This window comes from Protopterus annectens, chromosome 10.part0 (assembly GCF_019279795.1).
Source record: "Protopterus annectens isolate FY-2018-M chromosome 10.part0, PAN1.0, whole genome shotgun sequence".
Lineage (NCBI taxonomy): Eukaryota > Metazoa > Chordata > Ceratodontiformes > Protopteridae > Protopterus > Protopterus annectens.
Window position 1 is genome coordinate 641,151,020 of NC_056744.1, and position 21,865 is coordinate 641,172,884.

Here is a 21,865-nt window from a genome sequence, read left to right on the forward strand (position 1 = left end):
CCACTTCTCACAGTCTCACTTCTTCCCTTCCACTTTATAATAATGGGAATGACTAGATTTGGAGGAAGGAAGGAATCCTTGTATCCACTGTGATCTTTGCTTAGATGTAGGGATTCTAGGAGAGCAAGAGGGAGGCATATCATTTCCAGTTCGTAGTAGATGAACTGCAAGGAAGTGGTGCTCTAGAATTCGTCAGTCAGCTGGCCAAAAACCTTAGTAGCACATGGTAATGTATCTAGCTGGCTGCATGGTAGAATTGTGCATTTTGTTTGATATTTTTGTTATAGCTAAGTAAATTGTGTATAATATGTATTACAAGGGTTGCATCTAGATGCATTTTTATTACTACAAAGTTTAGTTTGAGAAGATTTCTAAGGAGGAGTAATCAGGCAGCCTTTTAATTCTCAAAATCGGAGTAGTTTTTCTTGATCATTATTACAGAGTGAAATAAATACACTTTTTGCAACCCCTGTATCTCATAGGTATCTCACTGTTTCAGAAAAACTAGATGAGATCAGAGCCTTCCATGGACTGACCTGCTTAGATCTTTCATCATGTAAACTTGGTGATGACCATGAGCTCATTGCACATCTGACGTCTGAGGCTCTTTGCAGGTAATGACATCATTATGTTTACTGATTTCATGTGGGACAAGGGGCACATTTCCTCAGTTTGATTTACAAATGGTAGATGCATGGAATGTCTGTGTGGTATGATATATATATATATATATATATATATATATATATATATATATATATATATTTTTTTTTTTTTTCTTTTACTGTTTGTTGAGTGGGATTTAATGCTTCATTATTATTTTATTTGATCCATTAACGTGATAGGGTAAATTAAATTGCTCTATTCCAATGAGCATATTTCATTACAGAGTTTTTCAAACCCTGATGCCAACAGTAGTGTATGCATTGGGGAATAATAACATAATTTCTAACTGTATGTACACTTTTTTTATTTCATAGCCAAAGATGTAAGACATGTACAGAAGATTTACACTGTTAGAAGTATGCTGATAATATGTTCATATGTAAGCACTAGGCTAGTTGCCTTTGCGTGCCTTATTAAGCCTAGCCAGTTTTTCTTTTGGTACTTGAACTAACCTATTCCATTTAGTGTGTTAGATTGACTTTACCCATCCTATGGTCAAAAATTATTTAGTAACCCTAGTAAGAATAACTGGGATCATACTATAGATAATTTGAGAGGACCCATGGATGGGATAAAACATTTTTAGAAGCTGCCTCTGTTCATTAGTAGTGTAGAGGGTAGTCCTGGACAACATTTTCTGTTTCCCATCCATAGAACCAAGTTGCTTTTGAATATGTACAAGGATGACTTTTGTTTTATGTAGATGAGGAGTCCATTCCAGAGCAGCGGTATCCTCTGTGAGATAAACCTGTCCCTCCAAACTATTCTGTTGATATTAAAGGAAGTTTAGATTCCTAGACCCAATTTCTGATGTCATTTGACTTGCTGATGTGCAGTAAATCCAGCAATATTGGGTTGGAGGATGTCTTGTTTGCCAGACACAGGTCACCTCTTAGTCTGCTTGATACCGAGTATAGTGACAGTGCTTTGCTTTGGTCCATTAAGGACATATTGTGTAAGCCTTGTGTACTTTTAATAAGGTGTCTCTGTGGGTGTTATAGCTGTTGCATGCATCCAGACAGATACGTGCCAAAGGAAGCAATTATACTCAATGACCTAATGATGGCTGAGTAAAGGGAACAGTGACATCCCTACATCTGCACACAATCCCTTTGTTTATAAGTTGTGCAATATAAGAGGACTTTCCTTACAACAATAGACACATGTTAGTTGAAAGTTAAGTTACTGTCCACTTGAGTTCCAGGTATGTAATACATTCTTTGGTTACTCAACCTGAAGAGGTAAGATTGAGTTGTCTTAAACTGTGTGAAAGCTAGAGCCCCCTGCTTGATTTCATTAGAGAGGGATTACTGTGGCTGTAATTCAGAAATGGGTAATGAAGCAGCTTAATGTGCAGTGATGTGCAGGGTGGGGCTGATTCAAAGACATGGGCAGCGCATAGCTGTGCTACCTGGTAAAATTACATTGTCAGGACCATATGGTAAAGATAATCATATATAATGAGTGATTTTAAGCTAATGACGCGGTGGTGGTGCTGCGGTAGCGTTGTTGCCTCACAGTAAGAAGCTGTCCGGTTCGATTCTCAGCTCGAGCATCTTCTGAGTGGAGACATGCATGAATGGGCGTACCTTCGTTGAAGGTTGTGCATCAGGGCTGGTAACTCGGCACGTAAAAATCAACTACCAATCATTAGCGGACCGGAGTTCTGCTGTGGCGACCCCTAACCGGGAAAAGCCGAAAGACACAACAACACTGATTGCAAATGAGGATAAACAATATGATCATGTGATTCCGAAACAAAAATTGTGCAGCACTTTAGGCAGCAAATTCGTACACTTCATTGTTCAGTGAACAGGGGGAGAAACTTTGCTAAGATGGAAGGAGTAATATCTACAGTAGCAAGACAGCATATATTGGCAGCTCTACTTGCAGCCAGTGTCAGTAATACTTTCTGTTAAACATCTGCATTGCAAACACATCTGACTGTACTCAACATGCTGTCATCTCCATGAAAGGAGCACTGTTCACTGCTGCTGTTTTGGACAGACACAGGAACTGGTAGTCATGTGCTGTCCCCTTATGGAATCTCTTGGGGTGCATAGGATGCCAGTCACTGTGGACACCTGAAATCTGTACATCATTGTAAAAATCCAAATAGAAACTTCAAACCACCAGACATAACATTTATTTTAAACAAGAAAAGCATTTAGGTGAAAAGCCCTTTCTCAATGCATTAACACAAAAGTCACTCATTTAGTTATTTAAATATCTTCCCAGTGAAATTACAGAATTAACCAATGATAAAACTATATATTTAAAACAAAGCCAATAATTAAACCACAATATATAAAAATATGTTTAATATATCTTGTATATTTCAATTCAGTTTTTGCTGTCTTTAAGTGTAGGTGTAATACTAATAGGCAGAATCCAACTCCCGTCTTTTGTCTGCGTTCAGCTGTGTCAGATACTCAACTATTTCTAATACAGCATCTTCATCCCTTGTACTGAAAATTAGAAAATGTGTTCACTTCCCTTTTTGTGACATGTTTTGCCATAACATTTGTTAGCATTTCTCTTTCTCTCTCTGTATATCAGAGAGATGCTCAGGACACCCTCACTTTTAACTTTGTTACTTTTCCCTGTATAAAATATAATACAAGCATCACATACTGCTGTTGTATGTGGTACATGTAGCCAGCCATTTAAAATCCTAGAGTTTAGGTGTAACAGGATTAACAAAAGCAGTATGTTTAGTAATATCATTACAAAATTAGCAGTTATAACATGGTATTGGGCCTTACATTTTTAAATTCCTTTTTTTCAAATTCTCTACCATTTATATATTTAAAGCACATTTTTTTTCAGATTATTATTTCTTTCATAAGTATAATCTGGACAATCACTTGTATACTTTATTACTTCAATATCGCCCAATTACTTTCTATATTTTTTGTGGTATTTTTAACTTGCTTAGTTCTCCTGTTGTATCTTCTTACATAGTGAACAACATAGAGGATTGTGATCAGTTTGCCGATCATAACCCATTTAATATGTGTTTAAGATGTGGATGCCAAGAAATTCACCGCTTGAGAGGCTTGGTATGCATGTCAAGAACAACATGATTTAGGTTTATGATCAGAGATCCGGTCATACTTCCGCGGTGGTGCATCGGTAGCATTGTTGCCTCACAGCAAGAGGTTCTCCCATTCGATTCTCGGCTGAAGTGCGGGGAGTGCCTTCTGTGTGGAGTCTGCATGTCCTCCCCGCAGTTGGGTGGGTGTTCTAAAGACATGCATAAATGGGCGTGCCTTGGTTGAATGTTGAGCTGGCACCTCGGCGTTCGTGAAAATCTACTGCCAATCATTAGCAGACCGGAGTTCCGCTATGGCGACCCCTAACCGGGAAAAGCTGAAAGACAACAACGTCAGAGATCCGGTCTTAATTCTTTGTAGTGCATGGAACTTCATCTGCTCCATGTACTACTAGGTACAGTAAAAAAAAAAAAAACAAAATCAAGTGTTTTGCTGTTTTTTAAAGATGTAAAGTAATTAGCCACTTAATGAGCACTGTGAGAAGGGCATTGTAACAGACAATGTCCCCTTATGTTTACACTCACCTTGCCATACTGCTAAACTGTCCAGATTTTCACAGAATGTCCATATTTTTGCCTCGTTTGTTTGGTCTATTCCTCTTAAAGTCCGTGGTGTTCAGACAAATAACAGGATTGAAGACACTAAATAGTGACATACATTTGAGTTTCTGACTTTGCATGTTTAAGAAAACGTAGACAAACACACATCCTGTTCTAGCAACTTTCTTAGCTTATAAGAGGAAGGGACACCTTATTGGCATGGATAGATGACAAAAACAAGTCTTTTATTCTGCCATTGTCATTTGCTGATCCGTACTAGCAGATTTGACCGCTTAGTGTGGGACCTGAGCTTAACAGCATGAGAAGGGATTGCTTAACATTTATTAAGGTCAGGACGGGTCTTGCACCACTTTATTACTTAACTGATTGTTGTCTTGTCTGAATATCGGAGAGTAATCACCATGTTCCATGCGCTGCATTGTGTTTAGTTGCATGATTCCTTTGATAAGAACCAGATAAAAAGTATGGGTTAGTCTCATTCACATGTAGTATCAGTAGTCTGCCTTACTAAATGCAGCACATGTATATTATTTTCCCTGTCCTTATGTTTGTTTAATGTAATGTCTGTTTCATTCTTGCAGTCACTTTCCTGGGTAGTTAATCTGCTTACTTTTACAAATTGACTTTTCACTATACCATTAAATGTATAAATGAGGTGCATACTATACCTGTGTAAAAAATCAATGTGCCTGCTTGTCCTTTTTGTACATCTTAGTTAAAAATGTTCACTTTTCTAAAATTATCTTATCTAAAAAAATTCACCTCTGTAACAAAACATGTTAATTTAAAAATGAGAAACTCAGTACTATTACTTAGAAATTCTTCAAAGTTTGACAGTGTCTCTGTATCACCTGACCATAAAAAAGAATATCCTCTACAAAGTGCCTGTAAAACTTAATATGCTTTATTTTGTATAAAACGTTATTGCAGTAAAAATAGTCGTTTTCCTACATATACAGTGATGTTCATCGTGCATACAGCTGCAGTCATTACAGATGGGTTATCCTGCCGTCAGGCGGGTCCTCGGTCGGCCGAATTCCAAAGTCTAGGTCCGGCGTCGATTGTCGTCGCTTCTTCCCTGACGTCAGTGCGGCAGGGGTATAAAAGAGGCAGCCGACGCCATTTTCTTCAGTCTTTCTTGCCGCGCAGTGCCCGAAGCAGAAGCAGTTCGCAAGTGCCGGTTGGCCAGCTCCTGAGATTTACGAAAGTATTTCAGACGAAGTCTTCTTTAAAGCTAAGTACCCCGTTGGGGAAACTTTTCTTGCCTCAGACCGATGTCAGACAAAGTTAATTGCATTTCTTGTGGGAAGCAAATACCGCATAAGGATTTTCACTCTTTCTGTATACCTTGCTTAGGGCCAGACCACGACGTCTCGGCCTGCCGTTTTTGTGCTAGGTTCAGCAAGCGCACTATTAAGCACCGGGCGGAGTTTGCCCTTCATTATTTTGGCAAAAAATGTAATCATATCATGTCGTCGCATACACCGACGCCAGTTTTAAGCAAAAGACGCAAAGACAAGGACCGACATCTGAGGTCTGCACCGAGTACTGAGACCACGCTTAGGCCGGCTACCAGTTCTCCGGTTCTCAGCGAGGCGCCTACGCAGCCCCTGACAACCGATGAAACTATTTTACCGGTGACTTCAGTACCTGAGGTCGCAGGCTCCTCGGCCTCCATTCCCACTGCAGATACCGACGCCACTCTTGGCGGGGGAAACTGAAAATTTAGTGAGGCCTGCCATTTCTGAAGGCGTCTTCAGGCCTACCACCTTCTCTATTAAATCCTTCACTAAATCTAAAGCTGCCATGAAAACTAAAAAACAGGGTCCTCAGACCTCCTCTCAAGGCCACATGCCTAAAAAACAGATGCTTAAAATGGCTGAGGATTTGATAACTCTCATCAGGGGTTCTCAACCCCCTCTGACAAAAGACCCAGACTGGAGGAAGACTACCCTTCCTCAGACCAGGCTTCTAATACCTCAGACCATTCTGAGGACCAGGATTATGCCTATTCCCCTTTTGAAGACTGTGATGCTGAGGAGTCTATTCCCTCGATCTCCCCCCCTGAGGACTACTCTTTTGGGGAAACCCTGCATACATTGAGGGAGCACTTCCACTGGGAAGGCCAAGATTACTCAGATTCCAAGAAAAGGCTCAGGGAATTTCTACTGCTCCCCCAGCATAGGCCCCTGGCTATCCCTCCTGTTTTAGATATTTTGGATGATGTGTACGCAGAAGCCAGTCTTAATCCAGCTTCTTTACCTCCAACCCCTGTTAAACCAGACAGGTATTACCGGGTTCCTGATTCTCATCAGTTCCTTTATAAAAGCCATACTGCTGACCCAGAAACAATTTCACAGGGTCCCAAGGGAATAAAGGCCTCTACTGCTAAAAACTCTTTACCTTCAGAGAGAGATTCCAGAGCATTAGAAAGGTGGGGGAAAAAGGTGTATATATCTGCCACTTTAACCATGAGGGCATTAAACTGTCAATTTCATATGTTAAAGTACCAACAGTTTTTGTTATCTCAGCTGAAAAGCAAAATGACACAAACAGAACAACCAGATTTGAAAGAGTTGCAGGATTTGTTGCATGGAGCAGAGCAAGTGGGTAAACATACCTTGCAGTGTGGTTTTGATGCTTTAGAAGCCTCATGTAGAGCTGCTGTCATGGGGTCTGTCATACGTAGGCATGTTTGGCTCAAAGAGCAAACCTTACCAGATCATGTCAAAGCAAAATTATTAGATGCACCACTTCAAAAAGATGTATTGTTTGGTGTTAAAGCTGAGGAGGTACTAAAGAAAATGGAGGAAAAAGCGAAATCTATGCAAACAGTGAAAGATTTCTTGCAGGTGCAACCTCCACGCTTCAGCAGAAACTGGCTTTCAAAAAATTGGTCCTTTCCAGCCACGGACAGACCTCAAAAAGGCAGATACAGACGCCCAAGGGGTAGAGGACAACCTCAAGGATCTTACAGAGCTAGACAGTGGCAAACACCAACCCCAAGAGGTGGAGAGAAGATAGATCACAGTCATTTAGAAAACAGACACAATGACTTCCCCCTGTACCTGCCAAACAAAGCTATACTGGCAGCACCTTTGGGCGAAAAATTGGCATTATTTTCAAAAAACTGGCACATTGTTACAAAAGACAAATGGATTCTGGACATTATAGACAGAGAGGCTACAGGTTCCCCTTTCACACCCTTCCAAAAATGAGAGGCTTGCCAAACCTGCCACAAAATCAATGGGCAGAGGCACAAAGACAAATTTCCGCTCTCATGGATATGAAAGCAATTCAAGAGGTACCTGCAAAAGAACAAGGTCAAGGTTTTTATTCCAGACTATTTCTGGTACCAAGGAAGGACAAAGATTGGAGACCCATCTTAGACCTATCCATCCTAAACACATATCTACAGGTGCCAAAATTCAAGATGCTCACATTACAGCAGCTTCTTCCCATGCTGGGCAAGGAGTCTTGGCTGGTAACGTTGGACCTCAAGGAGGCATACCTGCATGTCCCTATCAGACAAGATTGCAGAAGATACCTCAGATTTCGTGCAGGTTCAACCCATTACCAATTCTCTGCATTGCCCTTTGGCTTATCTACTGCGCCCAGAGTGTTTACGAAATGCCTGGCATCAGTAATTGCCTTCTGCCGACAACAAGGGATACAAATCTACCCATATCTGGACGACTGCCTGATCCAAGTGGACAGCAAGGACATTCTATTGCAGCATCTGGCGTTTGTAATAAAACTGTTAAACTACCTGGGATACACAGTGAACAAAAAGAAATCAAAACTAATACCTTCTCAGCTTAAATACAACCACCCAGATGGCCTATCTCACACCAGACAAACAAGGGCAACTGTCTCAATACTTCAACAAAATGGCAACTTTCACCAGACTAACTGCAAGGAAAGTCCTGCAGGATCTGGGATTCATGGCATCTTGCATCCTACTAATACCATGTGCAAAGCTGCATATGAGGAAACTACAATGGTACCTAAAAAACGTATGGTCTCAACACAGCCACAGCTTGGAATCAATTATACCACTCATTCCATACCTTCAAAAGGAATTTTTGTGGTGGGCTCAAGCATGCCAAAGAAACACAGGTCTCCCTTTCTGTTTACCTCAAGCAACTCAAATCATCACAACGGACGCCTCAGACTACGCCTGGGGAGCACACATGGCAGATCAGTGCATTCAGGGAAAATGGTCCTGAAAAGAGAAGCACCTACACATCAACCAAAAGGAGATGCTAGCCGTGCAAAATGCTCTTATGACCTTCAAAGACCTACTCCATCCAGGCCAGCTATTGATAAGGACAGACAACACCACAGTCATGTGGTACATAAACAAACAGGGGGGAACTCATTCATACCTCCTGTGCAGGCAAGCCATGACCCTGTGGAACACAGCACTGGAATTACAAATTCAACTACAGGCACATTTCCTGCCAGGGAAGGAAAACACACTGGCAGACAACTTAAGCAGAAATATGACAGACCCACATGAATGGAAGTTGCATCCTCAAGTCTTCTCAAAGATAACTCAGGCTTGGGGACAGCCAGACATAGATCTATTTGCTACCCACAGAAATTACCAGTTGGAAAAATTCTGTTCAAGGACCTATCATCCACATTGACAGTCTATGCCTTTCCGCTTCTTCCTCTACTGACCAAAGTTCTATTAAAAGTCAGAGCAGAGAGGCCACAAATGATTCTCATTGCTCCAGACTGGCCACAACAGCACTGGTATCCTCTCCTAAAGAGCCTGACACACTCACCACCATGGATCCTACCTCTAGTTCCTCTTCTGTTATCCCAGCACAACTACAAAACACTTCACAGCCAGCTCAAAACCCTAAATCTAGCTGCATGGAGAATACCTTAATTTCCCAACAGATTCTCCTCTCCAAGGAGGTGCAGGATGTCATCTTGGAGGCCAGAAGACCCTCTACTAGAAAAGCCTACTCCGCCAAATGGAAATGATTTTGTTCCTGGAATCAAGAAAAGGGCCAGAATCCTTGGGTAATAAATATACCTCAAATTTTACAGTACCTAGCTGAGATGTTAAACAGTGGCCTTTCCTTCTCCTCCATCAAGATCCACACTTCAGCCATTTCTGCACAATACAATACAGATCCTCCTTTATTCTCACATCCTCTATTAAGGCAGTTCCTCAGAGGGGCAAAAAATATAAAACCCCCACGGAAACCACCAGTCCCAGCTTGGGACCTCAACTTCATATTGGAAAAGCTGACCCTGCCTCCCTTTGAGCCGGCTTCTTCAACAGAGCTACAATACTTGTCGTGGAAAACAGCCTTCCTTCTGGCTATTACCTCAGCACGCAGGGTTTCGGAGCTACAGGCCCTCATGGCTGTGCAACCATTCATCATTTTCCATCAGGACAGAGTTTCCTTATAGACCAACCCTACCTTCATGCCAAAGGTAGTATCCAGTGTAGCTTTGAATCAGACTATTCATTTACCTACCTTTTATCCAAATCCACAGAACAAAGGGGAGAGACTACTACATTCCTTGGACATTCACAGACAACTTCGTTATTACTTGGACAGAACAAAGGCATTCAGGAAATCTGAGCAGCTCTTTGTGTCCTATGCTACAGGTGCTCAAGGAAAGGCTATTTCCAAACAGACAGTTTCAAAATGGATAGCCCACTGCATACGCTTTTGTTATTCATTTCATGGAAAATCTGTGCCTGTATACATCAGATCCCACTCCACCAGGGCTACAGCTACCTCTGCAGCTTTCCTCAGGGGGGGGTCCCTACCAAGGACATTTTGGAAGCAGCTACTTGGAGTTCAGTGCACACCTTCTCCAAGCATTACCACCTTCCAATATACTCAAAATCTAGAGCGGGCTTTGCCACAGCAGTCGTGCAGGGCATCCTAGCCCCTCCTAGTTCCACTTAGTGCCTACCACCCTTACTTAGCTTTGGGATTCTACCCATCTGTAATGACTACAGCTGTATGCACGATGAACATAGTATAGTTTTGTACCTACCATAAATGTAGATGTTCGAGTGCTCATACAGCTGCAGTCCAGGTTACCCTCCCTCCATCCCCTCTTAGGACAGGCCTTATGACAAACACCTTTATCATATAACCTATTTGGGGTATTCTTTTATGGTGTATTTGCTTGCAACTACTGCTTTTTTTTGTTTTATCTACATTGCATGTTTGCATAATATTATGTTTTGCCTTCCTTCTGGGGGCACCTGACATCTGGGGCAAGAAAAACTGAAGAAAATGGCGTCGGCTGCCTCTTTTATACCCCTGCCGCACTGACGTCAGGGAAGAAGCGACGACAACCGACACCGGACCTAGACTTTGGAATTCAGCCGACCGAGGACCCGCCTGATGGTAGGATAACCCAGCTGCAATAACTGCAGCTGTATGAGCACTCGATCATCTACATTTATGGTAGGTACAAAACTGTACTTTCTGTTAACAAGTATTAGTGGTTGGGGTGCAGTTTGCAGCACCTGAAGATGGGTAGTAAAAGTCATTGTTAAAATATATATGGTTGATAGGTAGCTACTAGGCTGCCTACCTTTGTGGGCCATTTTAAGCTTAGCCCGTTTCCCTTATTGAGAATCAAACCACGTGATTCTCATTTGCGAGGTAAACACCTTAACTGTTATGTCAACTTGCCATTATTTCATAAGTTAAAATATATTGTTAGTTAAAACTTTGTCTGCCAGCAAACATCTTATTTCTTTTCTCCTAGATGTCATCTCATTGTATCTACACAAGTGATCCCTAACAGCTTGCACACAATATTTAACAGGTATAACTGTAACCAAAGAAGTAAATATCTAAAGTAACCAACTATAAATCTTTTCTCTCATTTCCCTATCAAGCGTACAAAGTTTGCAGGGGGTTCAGGCACCTAGGCGGTGCGACAACCCACTGTGAGACAACTGGAGGTGGACAGATGGCAGTATGGAAGTTTAGCTGCAGTGACAAATGCCTGCAGACAATTCCCTGTGAAAAGAAAAGAACCCCCTGCCCCCTAACCACAGGTGTGAGACAAAAACCCTGTATGTGATCTACACACTACACCCCCTAGAAAACACCGTGTGCAACTAACACTGTAACATGTGCCTAGAATATGATGCCAAGTGGGCATCAAAGTGGTACACTGAAACCTCCGTGCTGTGGCACATTTCTATAAGTTATGATTATATCATGGTTTAGTATGCACCAAGCACTTCCCACATAACTTTACATTTTGCATTAATAAAGGCTTTGCCCACAGCACACAGGTTTCAGTGTACCACTTTGATCCCCACTTGGCATCCTCTTCTAGGCACATGTTACAGTGTTAGTTGCACACTGTGTTTTCTAGGGGTGTGTGTAGATCACATACGGTTTGCCTCACACCTGTGGTTAGGTGCAGGGGTTCTTTCTTTCGAGGGATTTGTCTGCAGGCATTTGTCACTGCAGCTAAACTTCCATACTGCCATCTGTCCACATCCAGTCGTCTCACAGTGGGTTGTCGCACCGCCTAGGTGCCTGAACCCGTTTGCAGGAAATCATTTGTATCTTTGGTATAACTTTTCACATTCATAAGAAATGGTTTTAATATTTCTTCTGAATAAACAGATACAGGCTTTGTAATCCAAAGATTAGCCAAGGTAATGGGTCTCATTGGTGGATGTAACTTAACTTTAAATGTGTCTCACATAATATAATTACCTAGCTGCAGGTTATGTAGTCCATTATTAACTTTATAAATAACATTATTAGTAAATATTTTGTCAGCCTTTAAAAAGAGCCAGATGATTCCGACAATTCATTTGTAGACAACAAGTAGTCATGTCTGTTCATTAAAACTATAGCTCCACCTTCCTTGTAACTTACACAATGCAATACTTTCTGGTTTAGTTAAATTTTTCCATTTAGGAGTAGTTTCACTGTTATATAGCTCAGTAATAATTTGCTCACACATATTGTAAAAGCTGCTATAACAGGTTGAATTATGGGTGTATGTGTGCTAGATCTTTTTAACTTGTTTGGAATACTTAAAAGGGTGATCTCTAAACATTAACTTCAGATTTAGGCTTCTCACAAACAATCGTAAATCTGTAAGTGCCTCAGACAAATTATCAGAGGAGCGGTTGAATTCTACTGTTAGTATTAAGCCTATACTTATGCAGAGACATCAAAAATTGTGTTAACACATTCAGTATGTATCATTTTTATATATTGTGGCTTAATTATTGGCTGTGTTTTAAATGTTTTGTTTTTAAATGTTTTATCATTAATTAATTAATTAAGTAATTAAAAGTATGATTTCTCTGGGAACATATTTAAATAACTGAATAAGAGATTTTTGTGTTAATGCTTTGAGAAAGGACTTTTCACTTGAAAGCTTTACTTGTGAAGTGGTTTGAAGCTTTTATTTGTATTTTTGCTTTGTGATTGTGATCTTGATCTTCGGTTTGTCTGTTCAGTTTGGTTTGTTATTTTTTTATGTGTATAACGTTGACTGTCATTGCTATGTGGACCTTCCAGCAGCTGTCTTTGGGCACCTGGGTGTAACACAAATATGAGCCTCACAGACACTGCACCAGTTCCTCAGTATCAGCTTGTGGAGGGGCACGTGTGGTTCCCGTAGATCACAGAAGAGAAAGCGACTCCACAATGTGGAGGTTATGTGACATGTCCTGTTCCTCTGAGGTTCTGAAGGCCATTGCCTGAATTCACATTGCTGTCAAGGTCTTGCATGGTCCACATGGATACCAGTACATCAAACAGAAGTTGATGTTGCAGACTTTGAAGTCGCATATTTCTGTGTACATTCAGGCAGTTCCCACAGTTCCAACATCAGGCACATGTCTGACCTGCATCACTGCTTTGTGCAGAATGACTTCCCATAGGGACAGTACTGTAATGCTGGATATATATGGAAGTATTGCTGAAGACTCTGACAAGGAAACTGTAGAGCCTGACCAAGATGATGTATGCCTCTGCACTGTTGCAAACCTGAAAAGTTGAGTATTTGTACAGATTGTCAAAGACCTGATTCTGTTGCCTAGATTCCTATGGTAGTGCTCTGTGATATGCTGCAGATGCAAGCAGCAAGATATTTGCTGTATATGAGGTGCTGCATAGTGTAATCCAGACTGCTTGAAGAGGGGATCACAGTTTGAGAACCTGATAGATCAGGACCTGCAATGGAGAAGGTGCCAGTTGAGAATGAGTTTGAGAAACTGGCTGCAAGAGAACACTACAAAAGGCTGAGGGAAGAGACATGTACTGCGGCATTGACAAAGTGGCAGATTTGGTTTATATCTATGAGCCAGAATAAAGTGCAAAACGGAGGCATGCAGTACTTTACCCAGGCTTTGCAGCCCAGTGCTTTGACTGGGCCAAGCTGTGCATCACACTTGTGTAAAACATTAACACAGTGAGGTGTGCAGGGCACAGTTGCCATTGTTTACCTAGATGGGGTAGGGTATAGTGACAGGGAGCAGCAGTGGAAGTGAGGATGGATTAGGGATGTGAATATGATTGATGTCCTTCAAGGATGCATCTGCAGTCCTAACATATGGGTTGTCCTGCCTCAGGCAGCCCTTCGGTCGGCCGGATTCCAAAGTCTGGGTCTGGCCTCGGCTGATGTCGCACTTCACCCGACGTCATAGCTGCTGGGGTATAAAGGCATCAGCCGACGCCATTTTCCTCCATCTTTCTTGCCGCGCGGTGCCCGAAGCAGAAGCTGTTCGCAAGTGCCGGTCGGTCAGATCCAGAGATTTCTACTACCGAAGACTTCTAAAAGCTAAGTACCCCGTTGGGGACTCTTTCTTGCCTCAGCCGATGTCAGACAAAGTAAATAATTGTTTAACTTGTGGGAAACAAATACCTCAAAAGGATTTCCACTCTTACTGCCTTCCTTGCTTAGGCCCAGACCACGACGTATCAGCTTGTCTAGCCTGTGCTTCCTTCAACCGACGGACGCTTAGACGTCGGTCGGGGTTGCTGAAGAGTTTTGGTCCCGCTTTTGCATATAAAATGCCGTCGGAGACTCCGACTACACAATTAGCTAAAAAGCGCAAGGAAAAGGACCGACACTCACGGCCCGCGGTTTCGGCTGAAACCATGGTTAGGCCAACCGCGAGTGTCTCGGTTTCGGCTGAAACCGAGTCCTCGGTTCTCCCTTCGGCCGAAAGCATGCCACCGATAACCGAGGCCACACAGGCCATGGCTGAATCGGCTACAGAAATTACTGCTGCAGAAGCAGGCACCCAGGATTTGTCAGACACTATTCCTTTAGACATCTCTACTCCTGCACGTGGGGCTGCTAGACCCCCTGCTTCTATGTCTATCAAGGCCTTTTCCAGGGCTAAAGCAGCCAAAATTTCTAAGACTTTGCCTACAAAAGGCCCCTCTCACAGGCCTACCTCTAGTTCCCAGATACTCAGCCTGGCTGAGGATCTTATTTCTTTGATCAGGGGATCCCAACCTCACCCAGACAGGGCCTCTCAGCCTCCTCCAGATAAGAGGCCTGGGACTGAACCCTGAACCTCTCTCTACAGACTATTCCTCGGATGGCTCAGATATTTCTGACCATCAGAAAGGCCATATTCACCTTAAGAGGATTCTGATGCAGAAGAGTCCAATCCTTCTGCATCCCCTCCAGAAGAATTTTCTTTTGGGAAACCCTACACTCTGAGGAACACTTCCAATGGCAGGGCCAGGATTTTTCAGATTCAAGGAAAAGGCTAAGGACTTTTACATTTACCACAGCATAGGCCTTTAGCCATACCTCCTGTACTATCAGTTGTTGATGATGCATATAATGATGCCAGTACTGCCCCTGATTCTCTCCCTCCGGCCCCTGCCAAACCTGACAGATATTACAGGGTCCCGGACACTCACTACCACTTGTATAAGGCTCATGTTGCAGACTCAGAAACCATTTCTCAGGGCCCTAAAGGTGTTGCAGCTGCCTCTGCCAAAAACCCTCTTCCCTCTGAAAGGGAATCTACAGCATTAGAGAGATGGGGTAAAAAGGTTTATACATCTGCTACTCTTTCAGCCAGGGCCTTAAACTGTCAATTTCACATGATTCAGTACCAGGAATTTTTGTTAGACCAGCTAAATAAAAAACTGTCCTCTCCTGAACCTATAGACCGTAAGTCCCTTCAGGATTTGGTACATAACTCTCAGCAGGTCAGTAATCATTTTTTTAAAATGTGGCTATGATGCACTGGAGGCTTCTTTTAGATCAGCTATGACTGGAGCAGTGATTCGAAGGCATGCCTGGTTAAAAGAACAATCCTTACCAGACCATGTTAAGTCAAAACTCCTAGATGCCCCTATGGAGAAACAAAGTTTGTTTGGCTCCCCTGCACAGGAGGTTCTAAAGAAAGTGGAAGAAAAAGCAAAATCTGTCCAAACAGTCAAGGATTTTTTGCAGGTCCAACCACCGAGGTTTAGCAGAAATTGGCCTTCGAAGAATTGGTCCTTTCCAGACACCTCCAGAGCACAGAGAGGCAGAAATAGCGGCCCAAGAGGCAGAGGTCAATCTAGGGGTGCCTACAGGGGTCGTCAGTGGCAACCTGCCAACCAGAGAAGTGCTGCCACACCTACGACTACAACCACTTCCACAGGACAGACACAATGACTTGGCTCTGATTCCGCCTACCAGGGAACAACTGGAAGCACCCTTGGGAAAGCTAGCCTTATTTTCAGACAACTGGCATTGCATTACAGGAGACAAATGGACTTTACAAACAATAGACAAGGGCTACAGGTTTCACTTCCACACTCTACCAAAAAAGAGAGGAATGCCAAACCTTCCACCAAGCCAAAAAACAGAGGCTCTAAAACAAATCATCAACTTACTAAGGATGAGAGCAATAGAAAAGGTACCATCTATGGAACAAGGCCAAGGACTTTACTCCAGACTATTCCTTGTACCAAGAAAAGAAAATCACTGGAGACCTATTCTCGACTTGTCCGCACTGAACACATACCTCATTGTTCCAAAATTCAAAATGCTGACCCTCCAGCAACTTCTTCCCATGTTGGGCAAGGAGTCTTGGCTGGTGACTCTAGATCTCAAGGAGGCATACCTGCACGTCCCTATACGACCAGATTGCAGAAGACACCTCAGATTTCTTGCAGGATCAGAGCATTATCAATTCTCAGCATTGCCCTTTGGCTTATCTACTGCGCCCAGAGTATTCACGAAATGCCTGGCATCAGTAATTGCTCATTGCAGGCTTCAGGGAATTCAAATTTACCCGTACCTGGACGACTGCCTAATACAAGCGGACAACAAGACAAAATTAACAAAAGATTTGGCCAATGTCATACAACTGTTGCAAGCCTTGGGATACACAGTCAACATTCAAAAGTCAAGGCTAGTACCATCCCAAAGGATAACATTTTTGGGTGCAGAACTGGATACAACTCAGATGGCTTTTCTCACAGATACAAACTCAGCTTACTGCAAGGAAAGTCCTGCAAGCCCTGGGTTACATGGCATCCTGCATAATATTGATCCCACATGCCAGGCTGCATATGAGGAAGTTGCAATGGTACCTAAGGAATGTATGGTCTCAACACAAGCACAGTCTAGAAGCCCAGATTCCAATTATTCCATGCCTGAAAAAAGAATTCCTGTGGTGGGCTCAGGTCTGTCAGATAAACAGAGGATTGCTTTTCCACAAACCACATCCAAGCCAGACCATCACCACGGATGCCTCAGACCTAGGCTGGGGGGCGCACATGGAAGACAAGTGTATACAAGGCCTATGGTCCCAAAACCAGCTGAATCTACACATAAATCTAAAGGAGATGCTGGCAGTGAAACATGCAATCCAGGCATTCAGACCATTCCTCCAACAAGGTCACCTGCTGATAAGGACGGACAATACCACAGTGATGTGGTACATCAACAAACAGGGAGGTACACACTCATACCCTCTATGCCGGATGGCAATGGACCTGTGGAATTTGGCCCTGAATCTCAACATTCAACTGCAGGCCAGATTTGTACCAGGAAAAGAAAATTCACTAGCAGACACCTTAAGCAGAACTACCACGGATGCTCACGAATGGATGCTGCATCCAGATATCTTCAAACCCATAACAAAGAAATGGGGAATGCCAGAGATAGACCTGTTCGCCTCCCCACACAACCACCAATTGAAGAAATTCTGCTCAAGAGTATACCACCCACTTGCCTGGAGGGTGGACTCTCTTTCCTTCAGCTGGAAAAACCTGACAGCATATGCATTTCCACCTCTTCCTTTGATGTACAAAGTCCTACTGAAGATCAGAGAGGAACAGCCAAAGGTAATCCTGATAGCTCCAGACTGGCCAAGACAACATTGGTACCCACTACTGAGACGCATGTCTCGGGCACACTCATGGCCTCTACCTCTATGTCCATTACTTCTAACACAGAACAACTACAAGACCCTGCATCCAAACTTGAAAACACTGCAGCTAACTGCTTGGAATATTGCATAAAACAAAATCAACCAGATTTGTCTCAGAGGGTTAAGGACATTATCCTGGAGGCTCGCAGACCCTCCACAAGGAAAACATATTCAGCCAAATGGAAAAGATTCCTCATTTGGAGTGCAGCAAAGGGAGAAAATGTCTCATTGGCAAACATAGCACACATCCTGGAATACTTAGCAGAACTGTTCCACAATGGTCTGTCCTACTCCTCCATTAAGATTCATGCATCAGCAATTTCAGCAGAGTACAACATGGATCCTCCTGTCTTCTCTCATCCTCTACTCAGGCAGTTCCTGAGAGGAGTCAAAAACGTAAAGCCTCCAAGGAAACCACCTCTACCTGCATGGGATCTCAACTTTGTGCTAGAAAAATTAACACTTCCCCCTTTTGAACCAGCAGCAACAGCAGACTTACAGTACTTATCTTGGAAAACTGCATTCCTGCTAGCAATCACTTCAGCAAGAAGGGTATCTGAGTTACAGGCATTAATGGCAGTCCAGCCTTTCCTTATCTTCCATCAGGATAGAGTGTCTCTGAGAACTAATCCTACTTTTATGCAAAGGTGGTCTCCAGGGTATCATTGAACCAAGCTATTCATTTACCTACATTTTTCCCCAACCCACAGAACAGGGGAGAAAGACTACTACACACCTTGGATGTGCACAGACAATTGCGCTACTATCTGGACAGAACTAAGGTCAGCAGAAAAACTGACCAGCTTCTGGTAGCATATGCAACAGGAGTGCAAGGAAAAGCAATTTCAAAACAGACAATCTCAAAATGGATAGGAAATTGCATTAGATTCTGCTACTCTTTTCATGGAAAGACAACTCCTGAAAATATCAGGCCTCACTCCACAAGAGCTACAGCCACCACTACAGCTTTCCTACGAGGAGTGGCTACCAAAGACATTTTAGAAGCTGCTACTTGGAGCTCCGTGCATACATTTGCCAAGCATTATAATCTTCCTTTATACTCCAGATCCCGAGCAGGTTTTGCAACTGCTGTTTTGCAAGGGATCTTAACTACACCATCATTATCTTAGTGCCTCCTCCCCAGTTTGGCTATGGTATTCTACCCATCTGTTAGGACTGAAGCTGCATCCTTGAAGGACCTGGTACAGTTTTGTACCTAACATCAATGTTGATGTCCGATAGGTATGCTTCTGCAGTCAGGATTACAAACCCTCCTTCCCCTCTGTGGTATTCCTAGGGTACTTACCCTCTTTTAGCTAGCTGGGGGAATCTATTATGGTGTATTTGTTTGTATGTATATATATGTATATATATTTTGCTCTCTACTGTTTGGAATTATCTGCATTTATCCAAATTTAGCCTTCCTAGAGGGCACCTGGCATCTGGGGCAAGAAACACTGAGGAAAATGGCATCGGCTGATGCCTTTATACCCCAGCAGCTATGACGTCGGGTGAAGTGCGACATCAGCCGAGGCCAGACCCAGACTTTGGAATCCGGCCGACCGAAGGGCTGCCTGAGGCAGGACAACCCATATGTTAGGACTGCAGATGCATACCTATCGGACATCTACATTTATGGTAGGTACAAAACTGTACTTTATGTGGCTTGGTGATCAGGGAGCTGGCATACTCTGTATTGAGGAAGTACAGCATCCTTGGGGGCAAGTGGCCAGATTTTGTCAGTACTTATACTGGGTACCAGGGAACAAAGCTGCACTAGATGGTGTAGCACCAAGTGAGTGTGGATGTGACAGGTATTGAGAATCCCCAGGTATGAACAGTGAAGATTGTGACCAATTATGGGGGCATGCCATCCGAGAAATGGGACTGCCACCAACACCTGTTGGCAAGAATAACTGAGCGACTGTGACTGCCTGTCTGTGATGCCTGAGTGAGTACTATGTGGGCTATATGTGTTAAATTGGCCTCATAGTGCCATGCCAGGCTCACTTCTGGTAGATGGTGCAAAGGAGGTGACAGTATGCAACCTTGCAGTACCTGCTTTCCCATAGAAACAGAAAAGCGGCAGTCAGTAGAGAAGTGGCCACCAGTCATCTGCCCAATGATGCCAGCAGGCAGTCCTGACACTACTTGTCCCCACATATGACATTACGAAAAGCATGTAGTATGTTAATCATGTATGCTATGGCATTGGTGGCATGTATATGTGCCTGTATCCCCAACTGCACTTCTTTTTATACCTAGGTCAGGCAGTGTGCTGGAGATACGGTTTCACTGGCACATCACTCCCCAGTGGTGTCATTGCTTTCTGCAGTAATGACACTGCCCACATCTGTTTTTTGAGCAGGTGATGAGGGTGCTACCTGTGTTGGGCTCACCACCATGGCCTGTCTTTTCATACTAAGTAGAGATGTGTGCTGAGTTGCATAAGCAGCACAGCTATGTGAATGTATCTAATGTAACCATTGCTGACAGTGTCAGTGTGCTAGCTTTAGTATGTTAGTTCAGATTGTGATGATGCACTTTTACTCATGGCCTGTTCCACTGATGAAGATCCCAGGACTGTTGTGCTTGTAAAAGCAGGCAAGTAGCCTGACAATCCAACATCCTAGTGTTTCAATAACTTTGCAGGGAACATGTCATGCATAAAGTGAAGACAAATGTACCTTGTGCCCTTAGCTGCAATATCTGCATCCCACAAGTGCCTGTAGGAGAAATTATGGTCAACACCCAAAAGTGTATGGTAGTGGTGTGCCAAAAATCATTGGTAGTGCATTAAGGTGATACCAACCTGCTGCTTCCCCAAAAGAGACCTGCAATGTTGTGAATAGTTCAGACCCTGCAGACATTTGTCATCTGTTTTAGTTCATTTGGAGAACCAGGGTCTGAAGTTGCTAGCTAAGAGAACTATGGCTTCTGAATCTGCCTGCCTGGACTTTTAGCAACCTCTTAAGATTGAGTCCAAAAAAAAATTGTCTTTAGAGAATTCTGTTGTCCAGCCTCTGCCAGACATGTCCATCAGGTTGGATGAATAACCTGAGGACCATCCATATCCGGTGTCAGCTCCCTGTGTTGCCACCCAATTGAAGGTCAATGTGGCATTGGTTACCCACATGTCTGCATCTGCTGAGGCTGAGCATATATTTGCTAGAGATGTAAAGTGGGAGCCATGGCTGATTATGTTGGATAAACCTAAGGAGATTCCCCAAATACTTGTTAGGGAAGAAGTCTGTGGTTCCATTAACGAAGTCAGGCAGAGTTCTGAACCAACTAAGTTTGTTAGGGCAGAGGTTACTCACAAGAAAAAACAGAAGGATAAGCATGTGGCTCCTGTGGCCAGAGATCTTCATAAAGAGTAGCAGGGTTTCCCTCAGGGTATTTTCAAGGCTGTTGTGGTCCTGAAGCCTCCCACCTCACCCCCAGGATTGTCAGTACCCTCTCTTGTTCCTTTTTCTTCTGCTCCCTCTGAAACCTAGGGAATTGGACTCCTCTGATGATGTGGATCTGGATTCTGAGGAAGTGTCCCTAGCTTATTCTTCTCAAACCCATTCCGCTGTTGCTTTATGGTCAGAGGATTACTCTTTCTTCTGATTTTCCTGTTGAGGACCTTTCTTTTCGAGACACTACAGTAAAAATAATGGACCACTTTAGTGGGAATGTTCCAAATTGTCTAAGGTCCAAAAGAAGTATTCTGCCCTCTTACAGATGGACTCTCCCAGACCTACTGGAGCCCTCCTATTTTGGAAGCCCTTCTGAGTACCTTTTCTTCTCTTCCCAGGCTGCTGAGTCTCCGCCCCCACTCCTGAGAAACCTATCAAGTTTTACAAGATGCCTGAGGTTCAAAGGTTCTTGTATAAGAATCCTTCCACTGACCTTGCAGTTCTGTCTCTTTCTACTGACAAATCTTCCAAATTACTGTCTTCCTCTATTCATTTACCCTCCGATAAGGACATTTGGCTTATGAGCCAATAGAAAAAAATTGTACACTTTGGCCACCCGTGCTTCCAGACCCATAAACTACTAGACCTTTATGACCAGGTATATGCTGACTCATCTGTCTAAAATTGAAAGTATTTTAACTAACATGCCTGACTGCAAAGCTAAGACTGCTATTTCCTTATTGAGCTCTGCTTCTC

At 43.1% G+C, this 21,865-nt stretch overlaps 1 protein-coding gene across 9 annotated transcripts in view; it reads left to right on the forward strand.

Moving 5' to 3' along the window:
• LRRC42 (leucine rich repeat containing 42) overlaps nucleotides 1-21,865 on the forward strand; it is a 296,973-nt gene that overhangs the window by 161,416 nt on the left and 113,692 nt on the right. For 8 of the 9 annotated variants that reach the window (XM_044085477.1, XM_044085474.1, XM_044085481.1 and 5 more), the window contains exon 3: nucleotides 483-614. The exons of the other annotated variant lie outside the window; for it this stretch is intronic. In XM_044085477.1, coding sequence (XP_043941412.1) covers nucleotides 483-614 — 132 coding nt within the window. The remainder of the gene's footprint in view (nucleotides 1-482; nucleotides 615-21,865) is intronic. 9 annotated transcript variants of the gene reach the window in all.